The following is a 12,858-nucleotide window of genomic DNA, read 5'->3' as shown; positions in this document are numbered from 1 at the left end:
CCTACCTCTTGCAAAAATGCCATCCCGTATTCCCAATTCCTCCGCCTCTGCTGTATCTGCTCCCAGGAGGACCAGTTCCACCACAGAACACACCAGATGGCCTCCTCCTTTAGAGACCGCAATTTCCTTTCCCACGTGGTTAAAGATGCCCTCCAACGCATCTCGTCTACATCCCGCGCCTTCAGACCCCACCCCTCCAACCGTAACAAGGACAGAATGCCCCTGGTGCTCATCTTCCACCCTACCAACCTTCGCATAAACCAAATCATCCGCCAACATTTCCGCCACCTCCACACGGACCCCACCACCAGAGATATATTTCCCTCCCCACCCCTTTCTGCCTTCCGCAAAGACCATTCTCTCCGTGACTACCTGGTCAGGTCCACGCCCCCCTCCAACCCACCCTCCCATCCTGGCACTTTCCCCTGCTACCGCAGGTACTGTAAAACCTGCGCCCACACCTCCTTCCTCACCTCTATCCAAGGCCCTAAAGGAGCCTTCCACAAAATTTTACTTGCACATCCACTAATATCATTTATTGTGTCCGTTGCTCCCAATGCGGTCTCCTCTACATTGGGGAGACTGGGCGCCTCCTAGCAAAGCGCTTTAGGGAACATCTCCGGGACACCCGCACCAATCAACCACACTGCGCCGTGGCCCAACTTTTCAACTCCGCTTCCCACTCTGCCGAGGACATGGAGGTCCTGGGCCTCCTTCACTGCCGCTCCCTCACAACCAGACGCCTGGAGGAAGAATGCCTCATCTTCCGCCTCGGAACACTTCAACCCCAGGGTATCAATGTGGATTTCAACAGTTTCCTCATTTTCCCCTTCCCCCACCTCACCCTAGTTCTAAACTTCCAGCTCAGCACTGTCCCCATGACTTGTCTGGACTTGTCCTATCTGCCTATCTCCTTTTCCACCTATCCAGTCCACCCTCTCCTCCCTGACCTATCACCTTCCTGTAGTCCAATCTGATCTAGAAGGATAAGTGGAGATACAGATATTGCGACACTGGTTCAGGACCTGTTTGCATTCTCCATATTTTGGTTTATAACCCTATCTTGAGACTTTTGTGGGTTGTTTTTTTTTTATTGGTGTCTTGAGACACCTAATATTCAAGGGAGCTATTTTTCTCCTGGTCAGAAGCTGTATCTTAAGTAGGTAGCCTCCTATATAATGTCTTGTTAATTTACCTTGTAGCAGTACACTGACTGGAAATCAAATCATTCTCTAGGTTATCAGTTATGCGACAACAGTGTTGGTGTACTCTTCAATGATTCCACTCGTTTAATTATGTACAATGATGGGGAGAGTCTTCAATACATTGAGCGTGACATGACCGAGACTTATCTGAACTTTCGATCCTACCCTCCCAGCCTAAGTAAAAAGGTGAGTGTCACTGAAGCATTGGCAGAATTTATTAGCCGCCATCATAATTGTACTCCAGGCCGTGATCTGCCTTATTGATTATAAGCATTGGAGAAATTCAAGCAATTCCATCCAATTTGCTGTATGCATGTGGTCTGTCTCCTGTTAAATGTAATGTAATGGGGAGAAAACTTTTTTTAATCTTGGTGAAATCACTCTCCGCTCTATCAGGAGGGGTGGATTTGAACTCAAACCCAGACATTTCTTGGCATGGATATGTTTTAACTCTGAATTGCCACTTGATGTTCTGCAACATACCTAATGTGTGCACGTGAGACCTCATTCTAACACTTGTCAGAACCCGTTCTTAAAATAAGTCGTCCTACAGTAAACGGTTCACTTGCCAACACCCCGTTTGTTTTCAGCGTGAGAAGTATAATTGTTGGGTCTGTGAGGCTATTAGTCCATCTAAGTAATCCTCCCTTGAGGATTACTGTGATTGTTAGCGAGTTTTGTGAAGACTTGTAGCTCAGGTTGAGGTTCTGGATGTAAGTTTGCTCACGGAGTCGGCACTTGGTGTTGGTGACCTTATAAATAGTGCTTCACCGGAGGCTCGCTGATGTTACCTAGTATGGTGATGAAATATCTGAAAATTAACCTTCTGGCTCAGTGAGCAAATTTTACATCCAGAACTGTTTTGATATCCGATGGGTTTAGGGACAAGCAAAATCAGGGTCACTGGTTCCTGTAGAACTGTGGAAAGGATTGAGCCTGGCTGATTCCTTTTGACAATTGAATTGTTGTCATCTTGACTCTGACTTGTCTAAAGTATGAGGATGGTGAGTACCTATCAAACTGTTGCTTTCTCCCAGAATGGTGATATTCGAAATGACCTGAATTAGGTGACAACTTTTCTCACCTACCCCAAAATGAAAGCATGGAAATGAACATATTGAAGTTATAGCCAGTAGGAGTGTTGTTCATAGAGTGCTCTTCTTGCAGGCAACTCTACTAAAATACTTCCGTAATTACATGAGTGAGCACTTGTTGAAGGCAGGGGCCAACATCACTCCCCGGGAAGGTGATGAGTTGGCACGGCTTCCATTCTTGCGGATCTGGTTCAGGACTCGTAGTGCAATTGTGTTGCACCTCAGCAATGGCACTGTTCAAATCAACTTCTTCCAGGTGAGTACCTCTTTAAATTACCACTTAAAATTACTTTTGGTGAACAAATGCAACATGAGGAATCTTTAAAACTCACTCTTCCAGGACCACACTAAAATCATCCTGTGTCCACTAATGAATGCTGTGACCTATATTGACGAGAAACGAGAATTCCACACGTTCAAGCTGAGCATGATTGAGGAACATGGCTGCTGTAAGGAGCTGGCAAGCCGACTGCGTTATGCACGCACCATGGTGGAGAAGCTGCTTACTACAAAAACTATGGGAACACGGGTGAAACACTCAGCATGAAGACTGGAGCTTCTGGCTGGCTGACTTGAGTGCCCCCATTGGATCGAGTCTTTCCTATTTTAGGGGGCAAAAAACTTGTGTAAATAAATCCCTCTTTTTGTACGGCTCGGTTTTTTTGTATTAAAACACTTTTTTGAAGTAAACAAGTGAACAATGTGTTTGAATCGAGTTGGGGGAGGAAAGAAACATGGTGAACTCTCCATTATGTGTAGTGACTCGGCAGATGAGATCATGTAAATTTAAGCTGTACGTTGTGTACCACCAAACTTGCTTTACACTCCTCTTTGCAGGTGTCTAGTTGTTCTACTTTTTATACTCTGGCAATAGCACTTTACAACCTTGATCAACTGCTTCTCAGGCAACACTTGTGTCTTGCACTTTGTATTTTCTTGCTCCAACCCCTCCTGTTCTGATGAGGAACTCTAGTGGTTGAAGAACAACACTGTTGGTGTTCTAACAATAGGAAAGGCAGTGACTGATTTCAATGGGTGTGTAATAGTGCTTAGTTGAAAAACAAATGAGAACTTGATATGAATATATTTTGCTAAACCTTTGACCCTATTTCCAGCCAACAAAACCTACCCTGAATACAGTTGGATAAACCTTTTTTAGGAACAACTATCTGTACAGCTATTAACACTGGTCTCTCTGTTTAATGGGAGAAAGTTTTGTACTTGATACGTTTTAAAAATTGTAACATATTAAAGTAATAAATCTGTTCTTGAATAATTATTGTAGTGTCTAATTTAGAGATGGAGTGGAAGAAAAGATAATATTTTCATTCCATTAAATATGTTGGGACCTCCTTTTTGTTAGGTGGATGGCTAGTACCTGTTGAAGAACCTCTATAAAAGAACTCCTGGTAAGTAGGCATACATGTCGATCGACAGAAACAGCAGGTCTGTTTCTGCCTTACAGAAAGAGTGAGAAAGCAATACAAAAAGCCTACTGCTACCATTGTCAAATTAACCTTTTTCTTTTTCTCCCCCCTATGTGAACACTTCTGCTAATTGTAGGAAGAAAGTATAGCACTGTTGGTGTTTAGGAATTTTATTTTATCCTTTTTACTTTCCAATACAAAAGATTTTTGCTCCTATTTACAGTGTAAACTCTATGTACAATCAAAGTTGAGATACAGGAAGGTGAACGTTATTTAACACAATCATTTGCCATAATTTTGTTTCCTACATAGGTTCTATACAGTCAGTGTTACTTCAAAACTCACCACAATTGTTTAGCTTGATTTGCTCTCTTTTATAAAACATTGATCTGAATGGAAAAAGAATATAAAATGGAGCAGGATACACAGCACTAATAAATTATACCCTTTAGTGGCCATAGTAAGCAACTTATTGGAAACCAGAAAGGGTTTCAGCTACCCAAGCAGTCAGAAACCAATGAACTCCTGCAACCTATTGAGAGGGGTGTGTAACATAAGACTAAGCTTTGCACACACACAGTATAGCAGGAAAATAACAGTGTAAACATATCAGATACTGCAGTTGTTGACATGTCAACTGTGAAAGAAATCCAAAGCGCAGATGTCAAACACTTATAATATCAATGTGGATAACTTTTCAGCAAAGCAGCCAGCAAGTTAAAATGATGAGTAGAAATAAACCATTGTTATCTTAATATTTGTATCTAAAACTAAATATATTGCACTTCAAATTCCCAGTGTTTTCCCAAAGTTCTTAATGCATCTATTCCTACAATTTAGCTGCAGCAAACCATGTTTAATCCACCCCAAATCTTTGGCAGTTTGATTTTTCAATTGCATTTAAGAATACACAAACTACTGTCACTTATTTCCATTAGCAAAGAGATCAACAAACACAAGGCACAGCACAGTTTTTAAAACAAATGGCTGAAGGAATTGATAATCTTTTTCACCCAGAGGACTGTAAAGACTTATATCTCATTGCTGAAAAGGCTGATTGAAGCAGAAACGTTTAACTGTATTTAAAAATACTTTACTATGCACGTGAAGTGCTATAACCTACATGGCTCAGTCCAAGAGCTGGAAGATGGAGTTTGAATGGACCTTTCTGTGCCATATACTTTTCTGTAGATTTAAAAAAAAAACTAAGTGTATTATTATGTTTGTCACTATACAGGCTCTCACGTACCAGCAGCAGTACAGGTACCTGGTTTCTCCTCTCCCTTCCAAAAATAAACTTCACATGGTCAAATGTCCAAATAATAGATACAAGTACATTTCACTCCCAATTGTGCAGAGTTCATTTTAAATTATGTCCTGCTTCACTATGTAGACAATGTATACAGGCCACAGAAACTTCCATTGAATTTGTACAATTATGAACCCAAATAATGATTGGCCCTCCCCTGATGTGCTGACAAAAGGAGTGAGTAGCTGAGTTACAGAACTGGCAGTAATGGGATTTGTGCAGAATTAGATGGGAGATAGCAGTGGTCCAGCAAAGTCCTGAGTTTTGTGGTTCCCGTTCTTGATCACTATCGACTACCCACTATACTCCCACCTCTTCTTACAGTATATTAGTTTAATTCAGGGATGATCATCTATTCCTGATATGAAAAGTCACTTTGGTTGTTCAAACAGAATTACAATCTTTTTTAAAAATTAGGTTGCATTAATTACTCTATGAAAATAATCTCTGCAGAAAAAGACCTGTCCAATTATTGGCAATAAGATCATGCTGTAGCAATGTTACCCTATAAACCTTCATACCAGTATCACAAATAGCAGATTCTTCACAAGTCACAAGAGCACTGATAACATTTCCAGTATCAATTGTTACAATGTGGTGCAAATTGTGGTTGGGATTCTACTGTGTTTCTCCTCTTTCTGGAGTTAATGACAAAGCAGGAGTTTTATGAAGTACCTTGTCATTATTTTTAGTTACTACAGAAATCATTCTTGTAGAGCAAAATTATAGATACATGCAATGAAACAACTTATTCAGACATCTTTAGCTGCTGCCTTCGAGTCTTCTGCAATCGTTAGTGATTATGTGTATGGCACAAGTATGTTGATAAGTCAATTCAGTTCATTTATGAATATTATTCCTGAAGACGCTTCCAGGAAAGAGGCCTCCTTGACAGAAACAGTTTTGCTTCCCCAGAGGTGACATCATTGTTAAGTGGTGCATCATTATTAATAGGTCACTTCTCTCCACCTTCTGTCTTAGCTCCCCATCGCTGTGCAGTACAGTCCATTTGATGATTGTACACCACAATGAGTGGAAGTATTAGCAGGGATCTCACCTTATGTGTCATCAATTTTACAATATTTATTGTCTTCCTGTCCAATGAAGTGCAGCAAAGCAGTTCTGTTGTGGGATGCTAAGTTCCAAACATAAATCTGTGTCAGTGCAGGGATTAAGCAAGCCAGCTTTCTCCTGTTTTCTGAGGATGGAGTCCTGTTCTCTACATGAAGAATCCCAAAGTGAAGAGCAGTTCTCTCAGTTTCACAGGATACCACAAGCATAACCGTTGGATGCCTGGAGCATTTCTTCCTACTTCTCTGGCTTTGGAAAGATTTTATGTTGGCACAGTTGAAATGCAGGGAATTACAGTGGTTAATTTTTCCCTGCCTCCAGCTCCCTGATGGTAGTAAGGGTGAAAAAGTCTCTCATGGCTGCATATCTGCATTGCATTGTAAGTGTGCAACAGCAAGTTTGGGAATCGAAATGTGAAGTACTGCACAAACTGGTCAGGTACCTCTCCCAGTGTCTCCTGTACCTCTAGGGGTAATTCATGGTAGTGATGTTTCTGTGAAGAGTTATTTTACATGAAATATGTGAAAACAACTTTTAAAATGTTAGTCTTTAAAACGTAATCTGACTTTTAAAACAAAAATATGTTCTTTTGCTTATTGAGGTGATTTATGACTGCACTGGCAAAATGGAACACTTCTATTTCAAGCAGCCCCCGGCTGCATCAAGTCTATGCTTGGAAGTAAAACACAGCCATATGCAAAGTATAGCTCCCTCCACTCTGCATCAATCATCTTAAATTTTGAAAATCTTCTCCTGACTGCAACATTGTGATATTCTCTATTTTCCACACCAGCCAGTCTTAAGGATGTCTGAACAACATTAACAACTGGTAGTTTATTAGGAATAGTGGTGTGCTATTTTCTCATGCCCACAAGGTACTGACTCAAGATCACTCAGACGAGTTTCACACAAAATCCCTTACAAGTATAAGGTAAACAACATCACATGAAAGTGAATGGGATTTTATTGGCAGCAGACCTTGTTTTAAAATGTATACTTTTGTTAATTTTTATTTGTGTTATTGAAGATATATAGCTTGACAAACCTTTTAACCCAACATAGTAGCACACATCACTATTTCTGAGATATTACTCTGCTGTGTATACATCTTTATTAACTTAAAACCTTCAACCACTGAAGTCCCATTTTTTGGGATTCCATTTCCTCTTCATCACATCTCTTCATCTCCAAAATCCTCCTTGTACACTCCCTTTTAAAAGTGGCTTTAGTCCTCATTCCTAGTTCTTCTTTGATACAAAAGCTGGCACGTTGGTGCAATGAAAAAGCTTAACATTGTCATATTGTACTGTATATAAGCTTGGTGATGACAAGTCTTAAATTGCATATCTCTTAAATGCCTGTTATTGTAAAGTGGCTTTAAGAACAAAAGAAAAATTGAAAGTTATAGCCAAAAAGGGGTCAGACCACCACATGTTCTGGGGCATCCTGTAGAAATACAGATATAGCCAACAGTTAGAAGGCTCACAACATTGACTGACTGAAATAATTGGCCTGAGCATTATAACTGTGAGAGGTTACAATACCCTCTAGTTGGTCAAGAGTCAGAAATATGGATTTGGAGTCATTAATTATGAGGTTTATAAAATAGAGTTATGTTAATAAGATCTTTGCATTTGCTAAGCAATAGCATTTTGGCAAAGGACACTTGCTAGCAGGTACTTGTTGGGAGAGTTAAAGTTAGCAAAGGTAACTTACTTGTGTGGGAAGGACGCCAGTGTAGCTTCAGCTTTAATAGTTAAGATAGACCGAGAAGTCTCAAGGGGAAAAGGAATGTGTATACATGTTAAATTTAACTTAACTAAGTTAAAATAACAAAAGAAATTGTGAATCAAGAGAACCAGGTTCAAGGAATCAAACAGAAGACCTTAGAAGTCCAGAAATTCACAAGAAAGACAGATCAACACTCATTAAACCTATGTATTGTGCCATATCTCAACTAGTGGAATGTTAAGTATTAATTTTTGTTCTCCAAATAAACTTGTTAGTATTGCTTTCAAAGTTATTAACCGTCCTTGTTGTCAGTATGATTAAGTTTTGATCATTGGTTTAGAATTAAGTCCAAATCCCAACAGCTATATTCTTAAGTCTTTGATTTGGCTAAGAAACACGAGGCCTGTTCCTCACCTTATTTCTCATGGCTCGGAGAAGGTCACGCACAGAATTTCCTTTGTATGTCCGAAACTTTCTCAAATCTGGGGAAGAAAGAAAACATACTGTAAACTGAATCTTAGTTATATTTATAGCTATTAAGCAGGATCATTCAAGGATAGCTCACCTGTTTGTAGAGGGACAGAGATGTGCATCCTCCAGTTTGTCCTCACCACCATTCTGCCGTTGCACTCCAATCTACCAACTATCTGCCCTTCTAATGGTTCCTTTTCTATCCGGTCACTGACATCCTAAGCACAAAATGAACTTTTAATGTAGTATTTCAGTGCAGTAACTTTCCAGTGTTATATTTCCATACTTGTTGCTATTTGCAGGTTGTGTCAAGTAATTCCAGGTTCAAAGTATGAAAACAAAATATCAGTCCAGAACAATGTGTAGCAGACTATAACATTCAACTCTACTGCGCTTCTAACAATTGTAGCTGAGACATATAGACCCAGCTTCAAATCCTTGTTAGTGCTGAGATACACTATACAAACAGATTACTTGTCCATAACATAACCACTAACAACCCCACCTACAATGTGGATATGGTAACATAGTGGTTACGTTACTTGACTAGAATTCCAGACGATTGATTTGGAGACATGAATCAAAATCACCCTACACTTGCTGGGGAATTTTAATTAACTAATTCTGGCATAAATTCCTGTCAAAACACAACTGGTTCTGAAAGATCTTTACTCAATCTGATCTGTAAGTAATTCCAGACCTCATTAAATGTGATTGATCTTTAAATGCCCTGCTAAGATATCTTAGTTGTCCTAAGAAGATGGTTCACCAGCATGTTCTCAAGGGCAGGATGCGTGGGTGATAAATGCTAATAACGACTATGGATTTTTCTTTAAATTTGTTGAGGTTAAACTCATACAGTATAAATAAAGTCTATCAAAGTTCACTTTACTTACAAGAAAAAGATTTGTACTTGTTGCAGACATGTAATTTAGGGCATTACAAGTTACAAAATTAAACCAATCCTACACTATGAGCAGAATCATCACTAGATTATAATTAATATTTCTTAGTCTATACACTTTAGATTTTTAAAATTAATTCACAGGATGTGGGCATCACTGGCTAGATCAGCATCTATTGAGTCAACTACATTGCTGTGGGCCAGACCAGGTAAGGATGGGCAGTTTCCTTCCCTCAAGGACATTAGTGAACCAGATGGGTTTTTCTGACAATCAGCAATGGATTCATGGTCATCATTAGACTCTTAATTCAAATTGAATTCAAGTTCCACTATCTGCCTTGGCAGGATTCAAACCCAGATACCCAGAACATTACCTGGGTTTCTGGATTAACAGTCCAGCGATAATACCACTAGGTCAAGTCCTCTCCCAAAGAATTCTGCTGGGATTATGGCATTAAAACAGATCCTTTGGCCCAACAAGACCAAAACAATGTTTATATACCACTTGGGCTTCTTGTTATCATTCCTCATCCAATCTACCATATAATTACTACTGTCTACTCCTTCATGTGGCTTCCGCTTAATGAAACTATACTATTCACTACAATGGTTCTTCTTGGTATTAAATTCACATTCCCTTATACTCTGGGTAAAGATTTTTCTTCTGTGTTCACTACTGAATTTCTTGGTGAGTATCCTGTATTATAATAAGCCCAAACTGTGCTCTTTTCCACAATGTTCTCTGCATCCACTCTAAGAAAATACTTAATAATTTTAAAGACTTCTTTTAGGTTTCTTCTCAACACTTTTTCCCCAGTAGAAGAAGGCACCAGCTTATCAATCTCTTCCAAATACTCAAACCCATGTATTTCTGGCATTATCTTTCCAATGCCACTTCAGTCTAGTTATGATATGGTGAGCAGAAAAGCACACAGCACTCCAAGTGTTGTCCAACTTAAGGTTAGAGCAGGTTTCCTCGCAATTTATCCCTCAAGAAGTAAACCTGGTGTTTCATTTTCCCTTTCTAATATGAACAAAAAATGAGTCGGCCACTCAGCCTTTCAAGCCTGCTCCATCATGCAATAATATCATGGCTGGTTTTAAAGTCTATTCCTGCTTATTACTAATAATCCTTCATCCCCGTGGTAATCAAGAATCTACCTATCTGTCTTAAAACCTTTAAAGATTCTGCATACACTATCTTTTGAGGAAAGGAATTCTGTGGTGTAAATTTCCATGATTAATGTATTTATACTTCATGACTCCTTTGCTGTTCAACGCCACCTAAAAACTTAACTCTAAGGAGTAAGTGGCCTAGTATTTCCAAAACATATTACATCATTTATCTGTGTTGAACTTAATTTGTCAATTATTACAATTTGACAAGTTATGCTGTTATGACCTGAACTCAGGCAATTAAAATTCCATCATTTAGGTGAAGAACTTAAATAGGAAATACACAGCTGGCTGATTTACATCTTAAAAGGAAAAGTGAAAGTTTTGGGTGGAGTGTGACAGTCCATCAGAACATTGTTCCTTCTGTCCTCCTTTAGGTGCTGGATAGTCTGCTCTACATGTCAAACACTGCCTATAAATTTACTTCAAAGTTCAACATTCATTTTATTTTGAAGTCTCGTTTAGGGACAATTATATCACATTATCTGCTATGGCATTACATCAAAATGTAGTTCCAAGTACCATTAGTAGCCTGTATATTTTCTTATTACTTAAATTTTCCTGCAAATTAATTTCAGTGGCTCACAAACACAAATAATTCAGAATATTTCAGACTATGCCACAAATTTATGACACTGGTAAAAGATGTTCTACACAAGTGAACTCTAGTTTAATACTTCACAATATAGGTACAGCCATCCACTATTTTGTAATGTCAGTTATTGAATGGTGGGTTTTCCTTTCATATCTCAATGGCTGATCCTCTAAATTGAAACTACAGGCGTGATTCTCCTGATTTTTGATCCTTTAAAATTCAAGAATGGAAAAATATGACAGGCAGCTCTGGGATTTCCTGATCTGTAATTGTGCCAAAGCCTTGTGATAAAGAAACATTTGGAAAATGCATCCAAGGGAGCTTGGTAAATATTGTTCTCTTTCACACTCTGTTTCATGGAAGCATCATTAACTTTGTTGATTTTCCTTTGAGAAATCTTACCTGAAAGAATTGAAGCTGCTTTTCTTTAGTCCAGAAGAAGGGATGTTTCAGGACACACTGAGCCGAGGGCCGCTGCTTTGGGTCTTCATCAATCATTTGTTCAATCAAGTGTCTGCCCACAACATTCTCTAAAACAAAACCAAGCGATAGGTTGTAATTTTTCAATTTTAAAATTATCTAAACTATTGACTGTAAGGTTACCACAGCCAAGTCGAATCCTCTCTTTACCAATGTAAATAAGTTCCTGTTCCACCAAGAACTAATGAACAGTGAGAGATCTTGATTGCTTTCCTATTGCTACACCATTCCCACTTAACACAGCTTCCTAACATCGCTCCTGAATGGAGTGGCCCTAATTTTCAGACTATACTGCCTAGTTCTGGAATCTCCAAAAAGGGGATCTTTATCTTTATCTACCTGTTTTTTCCTGTAAATATCTTGAAGACTTTGATTAGATCACCCTTTAACCTTATAAATTCTCAAAAAAGCATGTCTAATTGGTATAATCTCTCCTCATAACCTAACCTCTGAAGCAGTAGACAAGGTTCCAGAGGTGAAATGCCAGCAACAGCTAAGCTGCATCTTGACATCACATGACATTCCATGGCTTCAGATTGACTAAATATATTTGTTCCTGTATTTTCATTTTACTGTTTGAATATTTAATTTCTAATATGTTTTTCTTGGTGATTAAATCGTGAATCATAATGCCTCCATCTGTTAACGCTGATAATGTAAGATAGGTAAAAATCGGAACATGGATTTAAAGTTCACATTGTATTTGCTCCCTAGGCCAATATACCCTTCCTAACTGGTGGTGCCCAGACCTGCTCAAAGCACTCTAATTGGGGTCTAACCAGAATTTTGTATAACTGCAGCATAACTTCTGCATCAAAGTTTGTGAGAAGATTTGTAGCTCGGGTGCTCGTTGTTGTGGTTCTGTTCGCCGAGCTTCACAGGAGGCTCCCAAGCACTGAGGATTCACCTAGACAGGGGACGAAACGTCTGCGACACAAATTCCCAGCTCGGCGAACAGAACCACAACAACTTCTGCATCCTTCCATCCCAATCCTCTAGACATATTGGCCAATACACTAGCTTTTTTGATTATTTTTTGAAAACCCACAAAGTCTTTTTGGACATTTATTGTATTTGGCATCATACCATCTAGAAAGTACCCTGACCTATTTTTGGGGTCCAAAATGAATAACCTCACATGTACTTACACTCCATCTGCCAGTTTTGCCCATTCACTTAGTCTATATACATCGCTTTGTAATTTTATGCCATCATCTACACTGTCTACAATGCTGTCTAACTTTATGTCATTAGCAAGTTTGGAAGTATGATTTGTATGCCATTATCCAAATTGTTAATAAATAATGTGAATAATTGAGACCTTAATACAGATCCTTATCGGAACCACAAGCTATGTACTGCCAATTTGAGTATCTCCCCATTGTCCCTACTTTC

General features: G+C 39.0%; 2 protein-coding genes across 6 annotated transcripts in view; one reads left to right on the top strand and one right to left on the bottom strand.

Moving 5' to 3' along the window:
- Window positions 1-3,578, top strand: part of plk1 (polo-like kinase 1 (Drosophila)) — a 14,406-nt gene extending 10,828 nt beyond the window's left edge. Inside the window, exons 9-11 of the mRNA XM_043711704.1 lie at window positions 1,237-1,391; window positions 2,373-2,555; window positions 2,640-3,578. Coding sequence (XP_043567639.1) covers window positions 1,237-1,391; window positions 2,373-2,555; window positions 2,640-2,846 — 545 coding nt within the window. The 3' untranslated portion in view covers window positions 2,847-3,578. The remainder of the gene's footprint in view (window positions 1-1,236; window positions 1,392-2,372; window positions 2,556-2,639) is intronic.
- A 302-nt stretch (window positions 3,579-3,880) lies between these two features.
- The window catches only part of ern2 (endoplasmic reticulum to nucleus signaling 2), a 119,745-nt gene continuing 110,767 nt past the window's right edge, over window positions 3,881-12,858 (bottom strand). For 2 of the 5 annotated variants that reach the window (XM_043711699.1, XM_043711698.1), the window contains exons 19-22: window positions 11,386-11,513; window positions 8,403-8,526; window positions 8,252-8,319; window positions 3,881-6,599 (exon numbers count right to left, since the gene is read on the bottom strand). In XM_043711699.1, coding sequence (XP_043567634.1) covers window positions 6,369-6,599; window positions 8,252-8,319; window positions 8,403-8,526; window positions 11,386-11,513 — 551 coding nt within the window. In that variant the 3' untranslated portion in view covers window positions 3,881-6,368. The other 3 variants (XM_043711700.1, XM_043711703.1, XM_043711702.1) reach the window with 3 other exon arrangements.

Source organism: Chiloscyllium plagiosum, chromosome 21, assembly GCF_004010195.1.
Source record: "Chiloscyllium plagiosum isolate BGI_BamShark_2017 chromosome 21, ASM401019v2, whole genome shotgun sequence".
Taxonomy (NCBI): domain Eukaryota; kingdom Metazoa; phylum Chordata; class Chondrichthyes; order Orectolobiformes; family Hemiscylliidae; genus Chiloscyllium; species Chiloscyllium plagiosum.
Note: the sequence above shows the minus strand (reverse complement) of the source record. Positions and strands in the feature narration are given on the sequence as shown.